This window comes from Rhamphochromis sp. 'chilingali' (genome assembly GCF_963969265.1).
Source record: "Rhamphochromis sp. 'chilingali' genome assembly, chromosome: 4".
In the NCBI taxonomy this organism is placed as follows: domain Eukaryota; kingdom Metazoa; phylum Chordata; class Actinopteri; order Cichliformes; family Cichlidae; genus Rhamphochromis; species Rhamphochromis sp. 'chilingali'.
Window position 1 is genome coordinate 40,445,873 of NC_137948.1, and position 16,833 is coordinate 40,462,705.

General features: G+C 40.2%; 1 protein-coding gene across 3 annotated transcripts in view; it reads left to right on the forward strand.

Annotated features, from left to right (window-relative positions):
* Nucleotides 1-16,490, forward strand: part of LOC308395692 (atlastin-2) — a 38,323-nt gene extending 21,833 nt beyond the window's left edge. For 2 of the 3 annotated variants that reach the window (XM_080880628.1, XM_080880630.1), the window contains exons 6-14: nt 5,002-5,058; nt 5,345-5,437; nt 5,650-5,788; nt 8,099-8,226; nt 8,355-8,411; nt 8,713-8,784; nt 9,077-9,508; nt 12,402-12,416; nt 15,868-16,490. In XM_080880628.1, the coding sequence (XP_080736754.1) occupies nt 5,002-5,058; nt 5,345-5,437; nt 5,650-5,788; nt 8,099-8,226; nt 8,355-8,411; nt 8,713-8,784; nt 9,077-9,508; nt 12,402-12,416; nt 15,868-15,978 (1,104 nt within the window). In that variant the 3' untranslated portion in view covers nt 15,979-16,490. The remainder of the gene's footprint in view (nt 1-5,001; nt 5,059-5,344; nt 5,438-5,649; nt 5,789-8,098; nt 8,227-8,354; nt 8,412-8,712; nt 8,785-9,076; nt 9,509-12,401; nt 12,417-15,867) is intronic. The other variant, XM_080880629.1, reaches the window with a different exon arrangement.
* The last annotated feature ends 343 nt before the right edge of the window (nt 16,491-16,833 follow it).

Consider the following 16,833-nt stretch of genomic DNA (forward strand, 5'->3'; position numbering starts at 1 on the left):
CGGCGTGTAATCTGGACAACAGAGACATATCCATGGTCTTAACTGAGCTGCACAATAATATTCTCGTAGACAAGGAAGCCCACGACCTCCCTTTTCTTTCTTTAGTTTGAGTGTTTTATATTTAACTTTAGCTTTTTTCCCGTTCCAGATTTTGACAATCCAGTATTTTGACATGCCACAAACTGTTTTTGTGGTATGGCAATTGGTAAAGACTGAAACAAATACAGCAGTCGGGGAAGAATATTTAATCTGATTGATTCGATCCTGGAGTGTAGGTCCAGAAACGGAATGGTATTCCATCTTTGTATATCTGATTTTATAGATTCATTTATCTGGGCATAGTTGGCACTGAACATTTTGGTGAAGTCACGGTGTATTACCAACCCTAGATACCTAATGCTATCTGCATCCCATTTCCATTTATAGCAATTCTTAATTTTGACTGGTGGTTCATAGTTTACAGTTAATACCTGCATTTTATTTACATTAACCTTATATCCCGAAAAAGAGCCATACTCTGATAGCATGTCCATGATTTGGGGGAGTGCCTGTAAGGGAAAGGATATTGTTAAAAGTAAGTCGTCAGCAAGTAGTGCTAATTTCTGTTCCCCTCCTGCCGTTCTTACTCCAGTTATATCCTGTCTCTGCCTGATCCATTGACTTAATGGTTCTATAAACAAAGCAAAAAGCAGTTGTGAAATGGTTCTTTATTCTATGTATAGTCCTCTCTGCTTGTTGCTTCCTAAGTTTAAGAAACAGGAGTCTTAATGATTTCCTCCCTACCTCGCATTGCTGTTGTTTAATAAAAAGACCTTTTTTCTGTATGTCCATTGTGTTTAGATTATCTTTCTTTTTTTTTATTATATCAGATTTAATATCATCATTCAGCGTCACAGAGTGTAGATGTTGTAGCTCTAACAATTTGTCTTCTAATTGACAACGGTTTTCCCACCTTGATTTTATAATGTAAGCGGATATACTAATTATTTTTCCTCTAATCACTGCCTTCAATGCATCCCATAATATTCCCGGAGATACCGCCTCTTTTTCATTATACTCTAAGTAAGTTTCTATTTCTTTTTTCAAACTCTCTTTAATATTTGGATAATTTAAAATGTTTGAATTCAACCTCCATAAGGTTAATCTATTTTTGCTATTCAGGCAGATATCAAGATAAACCGGCTTATGATCTGAGATGGTACAAGCGGCTATTTCACAGCTTTTAATTCTAAATACATAGTTCTTAAACACGAGAATATAATCTAGCCTAGAATATACGTTGTGCGGAATTGAGAAATGGGTGTACTTTCTATCATTTGGATGAAAATCTCTCCACACATCTAGTAGTCCAAAATCGTCCATAAAATGCACCATTCTTCTTCCAGTATTCCTCTGATCACCTTTTCCGTTTGAAGAATCTAGTTTGACATTTAATGTGACATTAAAGCAAATGAAAATTCCCTGACTCCTTGTTGTTGCCAATTTCAAAATCTGCCTATATAAGGACTAGTCACTGCCTGGGGGAATATACACATTTAAGAGAGTAATCATGGTACCCTCAGTCTTACCTGTTACCAATATATATCTACCTTATATGTTCATAATTCAAAGCTGAGGATAACAGAATCGCCACCCCCCTTCGCCTCCCATAACTATGAGAAGAATAGAAGGCATGTTTGAAACCTTGTTTGTTAAGTTTTGCCTGGTCTTTGTCAGCTAGATGTGTTTCCTGCATCAGAACAATTTGGGCTTTGTCCCTTTTAAACTTAGATAGGGCTTTCCACCTTTTCACTGGACTATGTAAGCCATTAATATTAATTGACAAAATTTTTATTAACCTGCTACTCGTCTAAATTGTAATTTTCTGTGATTATTATCTGCACACCCTTGTAAAAACTAAACATAAAACATATGAAAAAAAGTTTCATCAGAAAGGAACAGAAATCAAAATAAAATCTTAACTTCCGAGGTAGAGGTCCCTGAAATGGACCCTGCTTCACCTCGAGAGGCAACTTCCTCATCAGTCTATGAAGGAGGCTCTCGATGGCTTAGGCCTCACCATAAAGAGCATTCATGAGAGAACCTATTTATTTATGTATTGTACACCATATAGTAAACTTAATTGTAAAGGGAAACAAAGTAAGTAGACCTCAATTTTCCGAGGAAGAAGGTACCGTCCTCCTGAAGGCTCAGAGTTTTTCTTTGTAACCGGGATCGCGTTTCTTGTTTGCCGCTGCGCTCACTGGTTCTCTGCTGACCTTACTCCATGTTAGCTGCTTCAGTTCTTCCAGAACTATTTCAGGTGTTATAACGACGTTTACAGCATAACCTCTACTGGCCATATCTTCGGTGGCTTCAGCTGCAGTGTTGTAAATTTTTGTTTTATCAGTACAGGGAGTGCAGAACTATTAGGCAAGTTGTATTTTTGACGAATAATTTTATTATTGAACAACAACCATGTTCTCAATGAACCCAAAAAACTCATTAATATCAAAGCTGAATGTTTTTGGAAGTAGTTTTTAGTTTGTTTTTAGTTTTAGCTATTTTAGGGGGATATCTGTGTGTGCAGGTGACTATTACTGTGCATAATTATTAGGCAACTTAACAAAAAACAAATATATACCCATTTCAATTATTTATTTTTACCAGTGAAACCAATATAACATCTCCACATTCACAAATATACATTTCTGACATTCAAAAACAAAACAACAACAAATCAGCGACCAATATAGCCACCTTTCTTTGCAAGGACACTCAAAAGCCTGCCATCCATGGATTCTGTCAGTGTTTTGATCTGTTCACCATCAACATTGCGTGCAGCAGCAACCACAGCCTCCCAGACACTGTTCAGAGAGGTGTACTGTTTTCCCTCCTTGTAAATCTCACATTTGATGATGGACCACAGGTTCTCAATGGGGTTCAGATCAGGTGAACAAGGAGGCCATGTCATTAGTTTTCCTTCTTTTATACCCTTTCTTGCCAGCCACGCTGTGGAGTACTTGGACGCATGTGATGGAGCATTGTCCTGCATGAAAATCATGTTTTTCTTGAAGGATGCAGACTTCTTCCTGTACCACTGCTTGATGAAGGTGTCTTCCAGAAACTGGCAGTAGGACTGGGAGTTGAGCTTGACTCCATCCTCAACCCGAAAAAGCCCCACAAGCTCATCTTTGATGATACCAGCCCAAACCAGTACTCCACCTCCACCTTGCTGGCGTCTGAGTCGGACTGGAGCTCTCTGCCCTTTACCAATCCAGCCACGGGCCCATCCATCTGGCCCATCAAGACTCACTCTCATTTCATCAGTCCATAAAACCTTAGAAAAACCAGTCTTGAGATATTTCTTGGCCCAGTCTTGACGTTTCAGCTTGTGTGTCTTGTTCAGTGGTGGTCGTCTTTCAGCCTTTCTTACCTTGGCCATGTCTCTGAGTATTGCACACCTTGTGCTTTTGGGTGCTCCAGTGATGTTGCAGCTCTGAAATATGGCCAAACTGGTGGCAAGTGGCATCTTGGCAGCTGCACGCTTGACTTTTCTCAGTTCATGGGCAGTTATTTTGCGCCTTGGTTTTTCCACACGCTTCTTGCGACCCTGTTGACTATTTTGAATGAAACGCTTGATTGTTCGATGATCACGCTTCAGAAGCTTTGCAATTTTGAGACTGCTGCATCCCTCTGCAAGATATCTCACTATTTTTGACTTTTCTGAGCCTGTCAAGTCCTTCTTTTGACCCATTTTGCCAAAGGAAAGGACGTTGCCTAATAATTATGCACACCTGATATAGGGTGTTGATGTCATTAGACCACACCCCTTCTCATTACAGAGATGCACATCACCTAATATGCTTAATTGGTAGTAGGCTTTCGAGCCTATACAGCTTGGAGTAAGACAACATGCATGAAGAGGATGATGTGGACAAAATACTCATTTGCCTAATAATTCTGCACTCCCTGTATATTTCACCTTAAGCAGGGCTGGGAAGAGAGTCTGGAAGGGGATCTGCTGCTCTTTCAGAATCTTGCGCATCTCTGCATTAGGGCTGCCACAAACGATTATTTTGATAGTTGACTAGTCACCGATTATTTTTGCGATTAGTCGACTAATCAGATCATGCATTCATTGGACGTAAAACGTACAGCTTATTGCACCAGCATGCTCTTATATAACTATCATTAGCTTACAGCTTTAAGTGTGTAAGGTATGTGCTAACTAAAAATAAAGACAAGATGATAGTTTATTAAATTTTGATGAAATCTGCAGATTGTTTCAGTGGAGTTTAATAAACTCAGCCGTCTGCTCCTTGCTATCTAAAATATAACAGGACACCGGAGTATATTCTGGAGCATCTCACACTTCTGATAATCAGTTGTCTGCTTGACATTTATTCAGCTGTGTAAAAACTATAACTTTAATCTCAGCCAAACCGATTTACTCAGGAACAAATAAAATACTAAAAAAAGCCAAACAACATTTTTAAGTTATCTAAGTGGCTTATATATCATGTTTAACCTGAGTAGCGAAAGATGGCGGTGGGTTTGAAAACGATTTGCCGGGAGTCCGGTGTTCTCACGGGCTCTAGTGAGCCTTGAACCCCGGCTAGCTATCGAGCTGGTGGGTATCAGATGTCTCCGAAAACGTCGGAGCACTTTTGAAAATATGTGGTGTCCTGATAAACTGAGCAGATATTTGAAGTTTACACAGCTACATTCTCGCCTGAAAATATGTTAAACGTTTATTTTGTGACCCAGAAAGAATAATAAGAGTAATATTAAACTAACTAGCTGCCGCCATTGTTGGAAACTGAGCAGGGCCACGCTATGAATTCTGGGACACAGTTTCTTCTTCAGATTGTTATTCTTGATGTTAAAACAGACCCTGACAAATAGCATTAAGCATTGCTTATCGAACAATCAGATATGCAAACAATTGTTCTTGTACTTCTTGATATTTTATAGCTGCTTCTGTTTTCTAGGCTTTTTTTGCTTGTTTTGTCTCCTCAGCTCTTCACTGAATATGGACGACTGGCCATGGAGGAAGTCTATGAGAAACCCTTTCAGGTCTGCCATACTATGGTCATTGTCCTTAAAATATATAAGGGAGGTTTCTTTTAATTTTAAAACAAGCTTTGTCTTGTTGTATCAGTACTTGTAAAGTCATGAAAGGAAAACATTTTGTCTTCATGTCTGTTCCTGGTCAAAGCTTCTAACAATCTTTTTCTTCATACCAGCACATACTGCTTGAGTTTTAACTGTTGCACACTCTTATCCATTTCTAGATGTTCTTCACCTGAAAGTCACACATTGATGTCCATGCTGAATAATAATTTAAATGTTGTTTTTTAAGAGACTGATGTTCCTAATCAGAGATTGGAGTTACCCATATGAACATCCATACGGCCTGGAGGGAGGGCGGGGCTTCTTGGATAAACGATTGCAGGTGAGTTGAATAATTAAACCCTAACAGCCTGACTTAATAGATCAACAAAGTCACGTGGCAGTGGATGTAAAGCAGGTGGAAACTGCCTACCTACTATATATAGAGGCAATCTTCTGTCGAACATCTCCACGGTTTTTTACATTTCACATTGTTTTAATTTGTTTTAAGTGCAGTAAATCAGATATTAACTGAAGTGCCTGGCTTGTGTTCAGGTGAAACAGAACCAACACGAGGAGCTCCAGAATGTCCGCAGACACATCCACTCCTGCTTCTCCAAAATCAGCTGTTTCTTGTTGCCTCACCCTGGCCTCAAGGTGGCCACCAATCCTCATTTCGATGGGCGGCTCACAGGTATAACAGAACTTGTAATAGCAAAGGTCAGTTCATCTTCTTTTCGTGTGTATGTTCTCTTCCTCACCCCTTGGAGGGTGGTATTTCTCTGTTCCTCAAGCTGGGCCCTCTCCCGATTATGGATGCTCCTGGATTGTTGCTCTGGCACTAACTAATCCTTGCCCTCCCTTTTTTTATTGCTCATCGACCCTCAGGATGCTTAGCTTTGGGTGGAGACCTGAACATTGTGAGGAGTTTTTGTGTTTTGACATCAATAGCGTGGCCACCTTATTATTCCAGCTGTGCTGTAGCCTCTGAATGTTCTGCGCTATAGATTGATATTTACATCAAAAGCTGTGCGAGAAATAGCATAATCACAAGTAAATCTGTCCATCTGTGCAGGTATTGATGATCACTTGTGCAAGTATATTTTCGTGCACAGAACTTGTGCACAAAGACGGCATCTCACACAAGTGGCTAGTTTATGAGGGCTGCTCCATTATGCTCTTGATGGTAACTCTTTGTTCTTGAAACCAAATCAAGCTCGCTCAAATCACCTGAGTTTTGACTGTATGGAAGCCCAAAAGAAAAGTGATTGTTCACTTTGGACAGTTAAGGTTATTGTGTTAAATTACACTGTGGAAGCAACACAAGAACTGTTTTAAACCACTGTCTATGTACCATTTACGATTTTGAAAATGACTTTTGCCAAATTAACTATCAGCAGTTATTGTTTGTAGTGTAGCAGTGGAAGTAGTGAAAAGTGTCATAGGTGTCAGTATTTTAATGCTTTAATCCTGAAAATCTCTCAGAGCAGAGGTACTTGCAAGGGCACAAACATGCAGGATGTCTTGGAAAGTAGAAACTCTTCCTTTTTTATCCATGGCTGCTGAGTTCTATGTGTGCAGTTTGTTGAATTTATGCGAGTGGAGGAATATGTAATGTAATGTTATGTTACATGTTATAATATGTAACTATGCATGCATATAGTAGTAGTGAACAAACAGAGAAAAAATGCCGTGTGATAGATGTAGCAAAAGCAACTTCAGGAAGAATGAACAGAAGAAGCTCGAGAAAGGAAACACGCTGAGAGAAGACCTATAGAAGACACTGAAGGTGAAGGTAATCGAAACACTCAGAGCAGTGACCCCCAAATTTGGGGAGCGGCTCTAGCACATTCCAGGAATTATATCAGGTTTCTGTGTCCAGAAGAGCGCAGTCCTAGGATAGTTAGGATAGTGCATAGGATCCTCGGGCTCCTAGGCCCGACCTGAGCTTAAAGGACAGACAGTTTGTTTCTGTTTTTGTATGTAATAATATAATATATTGGCCCGGTGGCGCCAGTGTCCGGCAGCCTCGCCTCTGTCAGCGCGCCCCAGGGCAGCTGTGGCTGCAATGTAGCTTGCCATCACCAGTGTGTGAATGTGTGTGTGACTGGGTGGATGACTGAATGTAGTGTAAAGCGCTATACAAATACAGGCCATTTACCATTTATTATATATTGGTAGGAACACTAGAGGGGTGAAACATCACCTTCTAGTAGATAGAGCAGTCGCACAAAACTTCAAGACCAGACTGACCTCATCCTGGATCGATTTTTTTTTTGTTTTTTGCAACTCAACCAGATGCTTTTGGTAGCCATCAACAGTATTTTGGGATAATTCTTCTTGAATTTTGTGGTGAAGATTGTACTGAACTAATCAAAGCAAATAAAGAGTGAAATGACCCTGGGTAAGAGGGTGTAGGTATGGTAATCAGGGGCAGATATGAATATAATGATGAGCTTTGACTGTTCTGCTTTTTAGAATAATTATTCAAAGTGTTTTGTATACGTTTTTGTAGCCAGCTGTAAGATCAATATTTAAAATGTCGATGATCAGCTCTTGAATCTGTTTGGCAGGGAGTGCATGTTTATATGCCATCTTTGTGTCAGTGCAACCAAATATTACAACCCAAAAATAGTTTATAACTTTTCACCATGTTTTTCTGTAATGTTAATTTTTTTTAGATGTGTTAGCTATTATGTGTCATTTGTTGTACCCTTTGTTTGTTTGTTTATTCTAATGTGAATTTCAATTTACAGACTGTGACGATCTAATTAATATAACACCTAAAAACCTATATTTGGTCAAGTCTTACTTAAAATGCGAAAATATGGATATAAAGGAACAACTTGGCTTGCTCAGGAAATTATTTATTTGCAGGAGGGATCTAATTGACCCCTCAGGGATAAACATGGAATGCACACAACTCAGTGCTTCTCCACCAGGAGAAGCTATTATACACTTTTTTTGGGGTGGGGGGTAAATATGTTTTTGGTGTGTCACTCAGATATTGATGGGGACTTCCAGAAGGAGCTGCTGAACCTCGTTCCAGCGCTGCTTGCTCCAGAAAATCTAGTGGAAAAAGAGATTGGAGGAGTCAAAATTACCTGCAGAGATCTGCTGCACTATTTCAAAGTGAGTTTACTCGTCAGTAAGTCATCTATGTAAGACTTGGTTGAAAGCCACAGAAAAAGCTATCCGTTTTGGTTGATTGTATTGTCAAATTTCTAAAAATGTTCCCTACCCTACTGCTGTATTTGCAGGCCTACATGAAGATCTATCAGGGAGAGGAACTCCCTCATCCCAAATCAATGCTCCAGGTTGGTTCAGCTCCTTCAGTTTCACTGTTAGATGGCTCCATCTCCTGGACAGTTTACATTATGATCTGTAATCAGAAGAGTAAGTGTCTCTGAGGTTAAGAAGTGAATGGCGTCTGTTTATTATGAAGATTTTACATCTTCAATCAAGTATCAAGTTGATACATTTGCTTTAAAGGAAAACAACAACACCACATGCCTCAGATCAGGCTGCACTCAATCTCAGTTTAATTAAAAACTTTCTGTATTGATTAATGTGTGATAAAGATTGTTTCTGCACAATGTTTTGTCCTCTGGTTTTTAGGCAACAGCTGAAGCAAATAACCTTGCAGCTGTAGCAGGATCCAAAGACATATACAACAAAAGCATGGAGCAGGTAAACATATGGCATTTTGAGGGACATGGATTTAAGCTGATCTGGAGAGTTTGAGATCCAGACACCTCAGAACTTGGATGTCAGACTAAAGTGATGTAACTCCTGACTCTCAATTCTGATTGATTTGTGAAGAGTACACATATAACCACAAAATATGTGGTTAACATGAGTTTGTGCCAGAAGTTTGATCATTGTCTAAACACTGTTACTTCCTGTTCATTTAATCAGAGATCCAGGTTTTGTTTGATGAATTCAGTAAATTTTTTTGTTGTATTTCCTGTCCTGGTCTCAGATCTGTGGTGGAGACAAACCATACATTTCCCCAGCAGAGTTAGAGCGCCGTCATGTGGAGCTACGGCAGGCTTCCGTGCGGTGCTTCCGCTCTGTCAAGAAGATGGGCGGAGAAGATTTCTGCCGGCGCTACCAGGAGAAGCTGGAGGCAGAACTCGATGAGGCCTATGCCAACTTCAGCAAGCAGAATGATGGAAAGAACATCTTCTACGCTGCACGGACGCCCGCCACACTCTTTGCTGTCATGTTTGTCATGTACATAGTGTCAGTTGTCACCGGCTTTGTGGGCATTAGCTCTGTGGCCACGCTGTGCAACCTGGTGATGGGATTGGCTCTGACAGCACTCTGCATCTGGGCCTATGTTAAATACTCTGGAGAGTTTCGCGAGGTCGGAGGATTCATTGACCAGGTGGCTGAAACCCTCTGGGAACAGGTGAGAGGACAATCTTTGCATTACAAGTGGTGCAAATTTCTTCTAATCTTTATGTCAGTGAATGATTGATTAACTGATTGATTGAGTATATCAGCAGTGTTGGGCAAGTTACTTTGAAAAAGTAATTAATTATAGTTACTAGTTACTTCTTTAAAAAAGTAACTGAGTTAGTAACTGAGTTACAAGATTCTAAAAGTAATTAATTACTTGAAAAGTAACTATTGCGTTACTTTAAAAAATGTTTAACCCTCTGGGGTCCAGGGTATAATTGGCCATTTTTAACTACTTTTGATTTTACCTCCACATTTTACCTTTAAAAACTATTTACTTTGCCTTGTTTGGTATCATTCTTTTCAGCACAACCTCACGTGTCTGAATTTACAGTTATGTTTTCATTTTGACATTCTGTATTAACCCAGTTGATCTAAAATCAGACAAAAAAGTAGAGAAGGTTATATTTTTTACTGTAACAACCTCAAACATGTTTATTGAATCATATTTCATAACTTTAAATGCAAATATAAATGGTCAATTTCAAAATCCTATGCAAGTTTTGCAAACAACAAAGTTATTTGTGTCCATTTACCTTTTACCCTTTTTCAAATAACCATTTCAAACTATTTACATAACAATCAGCTGTTCTGCATTCAATAAGATGCCACACAAATTATTTGTGCCACTCCAAAAATGTCTGTCCACTATAAAGGAGAACATCACAGCCTGATACCTGCAGGTCTGACAGCAGGAGGTATATCACTCCTCCTGTTTTCTACCTGGAGACCGCAGTCGCCTCATTGTTCTGACACACAACGCAAAAATATTCAAAACGCTACACGCTAACTGCACAAGACAACACATTAACTACACACTCCAAACACGCTAAACGTCACAAATCTCTCACATCTCAAAACTCGCTCTCTCTCTTTTTCTGCTGTCTTTCTCTCTCTCTCGCCGTCACTCCTAAAACGTCCCCCTCTTCCTAAACAGCCAAATGTCATGTTGCCATATCATTTTTGATTGGTCGTCATGGTGCATTTTTCCACCAACACCAAAGGGCTGTTTCTTGTTTTTTTTGTTTTTTGGTCATAAGCAGAGAGTGCTCGCTGCGCTGTCCTTAGACAGTAAACGTTACAAAACTGTTGAGGAAAAAACGCCACGTATATATTGTTTATCATGACTCTGGTTTTACGTGGTCTATCAGTACAATTTAAAAACTGGCACCTTGTTGCTTTGTCATCTTGAAGTGGTCGTGTGATTGGCTTACCACGACTACTTTATTCTTCCTCAGTCAAACAGCAGCACTCATGCGATTGTTTTGCCCCCTTAGCTCCAGGTGTTGTGCCAAAAAGTCATCGTCTGCCAGAAAGTGATTGCCGCCTGCGAGAGCGCACGCAGCTGCTTGAAGCTGTAGCGCCCAGATTACTTACAGCTACTTTCGTACAACTGATATAAGATGTGGTAAGCTGATGACAGCTTCAACCGTCTGCTTGTTGAAAAATAGTAACGCAACCGCACCGTATTTTCTTCTTAGTAACAGTAACGGCGTTGTAACAATAGGAATTATTAGTTAGATAACTTGTTACTGGAAAAAAGTGACGCCCTTAGTAACGCCGTTACTTGTAACCCCGTTATTCCCATCACTGTATATCAGTATTTTTATGTAGGTTCTCATTTAGGTCATGGTATATCAATGTTTTCTCCCCACCTTTTATGCTTCACTCAAAAGTTTTCAAAAGTGAGAGGTGATTGCCATCATCAACTGTCTAAATTTTATTATTTAAAATTCAAGTACCTCTATTTGTCAGGAGTTTAACCTCCTAAGACCCGAACTCTTTCATGGCATGCATTTTTAATTTTTCTTTGCTATTTGGGCTGATTGGGACCTGATGAATGTAAAAACAAAGAATTACCAGATTTTTTTTTAACCTAATTTTTGTTTCTAAGAAAAATGAGATCCATATATGACGATATTTGTTTTGAATTTTGATAGAACAGTGGCAGTATACTGTCCTCGTAAGTGAATATCAGGCCCTTGTAGAGAAAAATTAAGTATTTTGGTCTAGACATCCCAAAATGTGATGTCCACATATGTGGATGCCAGGTCCTTGGAGGTTAATTTACTGAATATTTTATTTTTCAATCTTTAAGCATAGAACACAAGAACAGTACACAATAAGGTGCAAGGTATACGTAGAACTTCAATGAAGGTTCTGACAGCTTTGACTCCCAGATGAGGTATATTTTGTGTGTGTACGTGTGCTATTAAATAAGTGACTGTTTCTGTAAGGCTTTAAAGGACCTTGAAGAAAAAATGTATGCAAAAGTGAGGTTTTTCTTTGTACTTCGATGTAATGTTTCCTGCTGCAGAAAAGATGTTCTGAGGATGTAGATTTATTTATAGTTATTTAATTATTAACTTTAATTATTAATATTAATAATAGTTCAGTAGCAGCCCCAATAAAGAATAAAATTAATTCTTCTGTAGCTTTGCTGTAGATTTGTCGCAGTCAAAAACAAATGGCTGTGAATGGGAGCAGCAACAGCTTGCTTTTTTTAAACAAGTTGAAGCATTAGTCGCAAGTGTGACTGACACTGGTACATGGTAAACTGGTACATTTACATCGTAAATGGACTGGTTCATATATGGTGCTTTTCTACTGTTCCTAAGCACTCAAAGCATTTTATACAACTTGCCTCATTCACCCATTCGCGGCTATTTATACAGGCGCTTTTTTCTTTTTTCCAAGTAAGTGCTTTCTGTCAAAGAAACATTGACATGGTGCTCCAACCCACCTTCCCCAAATTAGCTTCACTACCATAGTTCTGACATTTTTGGTTTTTCTGTTCTTGCTTTTTTGATTAATCTTTCATATTTGCCCCTTAATGCTTCCAGAGGACTCCACGAAAGGTGAGCCCTTGCTTCACGTATATCTTTCCTTTTTTTTAATAGTTGCAGGACTAGGGAGATATGTTAGATTTTATTTATTTATTTATTTTTAATCACAATCAAAACCACTAAGACTTATCAATGAACTTTTTATTTAGATAATTATTTGAATTTCAGGAGCTTGGCCACATCTCATACACTCCCCTTCCTGTTCTCTGTCTATAATTGACCCCCTGCACTACGAATTGGTTGTGTTCTCATTTTTGTCAAAACACCCATTGACACCTATTGTGTGTTTTTGATGTGAAGGAGGTAGGGAGGCATAACATTTAGGACATAACAGTTTACTAGCATTGAGCATCAATTAAAATGTTAACAATTAGATTAAACAACTAGTAAGTCTGGTACTGACCAGTGACAATAATAACTAATGTCTTGATGCATGCTCAATCATCCAGAAAAGGAAATCTCTAAAGGTTCATTCTGTTATTCTGGACATGTCATTTTCAGCATGAGAAATGTTTTGTCACTCATCCAAGTGACTTCTTCAGTCTCACCTACCTGCAGGTTTCCCCAACATTTGTATAATCACTGAAATTAGCACCAGTGACAAACAATGGGCTGTCAAGACCAGTTTTAATGATCGTTAATATGCAAATTGTCATAACTATTGATCAATAACCATTGATCAATGGCCATCAGCACCATGGCAAAGATGGTGATCTTTCTCCACCTTACAATTCCGTGATTGCAGCCATTCCTTAACTCTCTGTAAATTGTACTCATGGCCAGATACACAGAATCAACTTCTTGGAATCAACTTCTAGTGAATAATAGTTGTTTAGCCTTGTCCATCATTCCTCGAACCTGTCTATTACCGTCATTTCATGTCCTGCTGAAAAATAGTTGCAGTTCCATCTTTAGCTGCTCCTCCATTACCATTTTACTGCACAGCTGCCAAAGGAATGCTGGGTTGTTCTGTAGTCCTCCTTCATAGAATGCAGGTATCTAAAACTCTTAGGATGACCGCAGGCTAACAGATATCTGCTGAGGGAGTTCACATCTGCACTCGGGGGAGTGTAAAGACAGAGCACTACCACGTGACTGATGTATGTGTCTTGGAGAAAATCCTCACAGTTACACCTACCTCCTGTTTAAAAGGCCGTCGGCTTCAACACACTGCATCAGGAAATAGGTCTCCAAAAGTGGAGCGTGCCCTGAGAGACTGTTTGAATCCACTGACTGGGATATGCTGCTGGATCCACATGATGAGGACAGTGAAGGGATTGCAGGCTGTCAGTGTGGACGCGGTCTCACCTGTCAAGACAGTACGCTGTTATCCTAACAACACCTCCTGAATAACACAGGAGGTCAAGGCTATCCTCAACGGGAAGAAGGTGGCCTACAGAATAAAGGATAGGACACAAGACGAGGGGTGGTACAATAGAGGAGACATTGGAGGAGCCAAGTAACTCTTGGTAACCTTCTTCAATCGGTATGACCAACAACCAACTGTCCCACCTCACTACAGTGCCCTCCCCCAACTCCTTTCTCCACATGACATTGCTGCACACTCCACACCCTGCTCATCGCAGTCTCTCTCCCTCACTGGCACCCTCACCTGACACAGAGGACATACCTCTCCTCCTCCCCTCCCCACAGTCCTCTCCCTGCATAACTGCAGACCAAGTGAGGAGAGAACTGGCTTTGACCCAGGAAGTCCCCCTGCCTTTGGGCCTGCTGTGTCCATGGCTGCTGCACAGTCAGGATACTTTTCCTGGACTTCTCTAGTGCTTTCAATATCATCCAGCCAATTATGTTCCAGGAAAAACTTGAACGGATTGAAGTGGACCCCTGCCTGGTGACCTGGATAAGCAGCTACCTCACTGAGACACCACAGTATGTCAAGCTGAAGGACTGAGCAGCACTGGTGCACCGTAGGGCACAGTGCTGGCCCCTCTTCCCTTCACCCTATGCACTTTAGACTTAACAACTCAGAGATGTGTCATGCATGTCTCTGCACTCCTTAAACATCTGCAGGAAACTCCTGTGGATGTTCTACCAGTTAGTGGTTGCCAGCTTGATCTTTTACGTGGTGGCGTGCTGGAGGGGTGGTACATCCAAAAAGGATTCCTCCAGGCTGGCGAAGGTAGGCTGGCTCTGTGGTTGGCATGAAGCTAGACTGACTCTCTGGTAACAGTGGCAGAGAAAAGTACTCTGGAAATTTCCTCTGCTAACTGTCATCAAACCACAGAGAAACCGGATCAGCGACGGGCTGCTCCTCCCCAGCAGCAGAACCAGCAGGGCTAAAAATTCTTTGTTCCCTGAGCCATCAAACTGTACAATTCAGGGAGAGGGGGAGGAGTAGCAGCAGGAGGGAAGGGCACGGGACGATGTTGATCCAGTGAAATAAACTAAACTTATTACCTCCAATGCTAGAAATCACAGCATGCTTCACTAGAGCTCAGTGTTCCAGTTCTCTCATCATCTGGAATTTCTTCCGATCTCCTCTCCTGACATTCCGTGGCATTTATGCCAGTATATCCGTCACGCTGACCACCAATTATATATTTGCAACAGTCTTTAACCTTTGTAACGTACAGTCATCACTTCTTGGTGATGCCTTCCTTGGGGATTTGCCCAAAACTCGAGCCATAATATGCATCATATAATTCCTTTTTTAATAATGTATAAAAATCCTTGTAGATAGATGCTGACTATAGCTCCATTTGGTGGCACACCTGTCAAACTACTACACACCCAACATAAAGCTTTACCTATATTACTCCAAGATAACTTGGAAAACAGCTGTTATGGAGCAAGAGGCTAACACCATTCTTTGTACCAGGTTCTAAAAATGCTCTTTAATGCTGTGCAGCATTTTAACAGTCCATAACACTTTTAAAATATTCACCTTTAGACCCAGCCTCAAGTGATCCTGCTATATTGAGACAGCAGCTACCTCCTCTCCAAACAAGTCCAGTTAGCCTAATAAAATTTAACAAAAGTAAACGGTTTTGATTGCGCATACAGTACAGGAGTAATAATTAGTAGCTTTGATTTCATTACGTTATGTGTTGAGTGAAACTGAAATGGGCTTATTCATCAAATACTGATTTTTGAGGGGTGAGGGTTCAAAAGAAGAAAAAATTAAAACAACCCAGGACATCATTTTCACACCATAGAAACAATATAACAGTATAAAGCAGCTATTGTGGCATACCAGGTTGCCTAGCAACATGATTATTTGCACACATTTTGACATCAAGGCTGCTGTAAAATGAGCCAGAGCTGGCTGTATGTGATTGGTAAATAAATATTAAACTGTAATGGGATAAAAGATGAATAATTACTGCAGCGTTGAGGATGGGATTTTGAGCTCGAGCAGAGTTGGTCAAAGTGGAGATTGTGTTACCCAATGCATAGAGAACTTCAAGTCTGATGTGACCTCTTCCTTCTCCTTTTCCTCCAGATCTTCTCCAAAGTCTTTGAGGTGGCCCGAAGTCGAGTCCTGTTTGGAAGCTTTATCCCAACACCACGGCCCCGGCTCACCTCCAACAACAACATCAAGAAGAAAAATTAGCAGCACACCATGTTTTCCCTGTCATGTTGGGTTTTTTTTCCTCTCCCCCTCTCTCTTCCCTTTTCCTGTCACATCCACCTTCTGCCCTGTTTTAAAATGATTTGAAATGTATAAATAGATTGGTTTTTTGGATATAGATGATGGTTCCTCGCCATGCTGGCTGTGGGTTTAAGGGCACGCTGTAGTTCTGAACAAAGTGGTATGATGTATTTTATTCTCAACGAGGGTTATGATTCTTAGTGTGGGTGGCCATTCTTACACCATTATACCAGGTGTGGTTACCTGTCAAATAATGACTGCACATTATTAATCCCCGTTTATCTGAATGTATGTATGAAGAGCATGTCACCAGACCCTCCTCACTTCTCTCTTTGCGGTACTTCCTCTTGTCTTCATCAGGTTTCTGTGTCGCTGGGCGGCAATACAAATAGTTGTCACAACCAAAGTTTACAGTGTTACTCGTAGAAACTCTCTTAGTGTTTCTTGTGACTCTGCTGAACATACAGCGGGGAAAATAAGTATTTGACACATCAGCATTTTTATCAGTAAGGGGATTTCCAAGTGGACTATTGACACAACATTTCCACCAGATGTTGCCATCAAGCCAAATATTGAAGTCATACAATCAAATCAGAACATATAAGTATACAAGTTAAACCATAATAAATAAAGTGAAATGACACAGGGAATAAGTATTGAACACACTTTATTCAATACTTTGTAGAAAAGCCTTTGTTGGTGATTACAGCTTCTAGACGCCTCTTGTATGGATAGACCAGTCGTCTGCATTGCTCAGGAGTGATTCTGGCCCATTCTTCCACACAAACGGTCTTTAAATCTTGAAGGTTCCTTGGG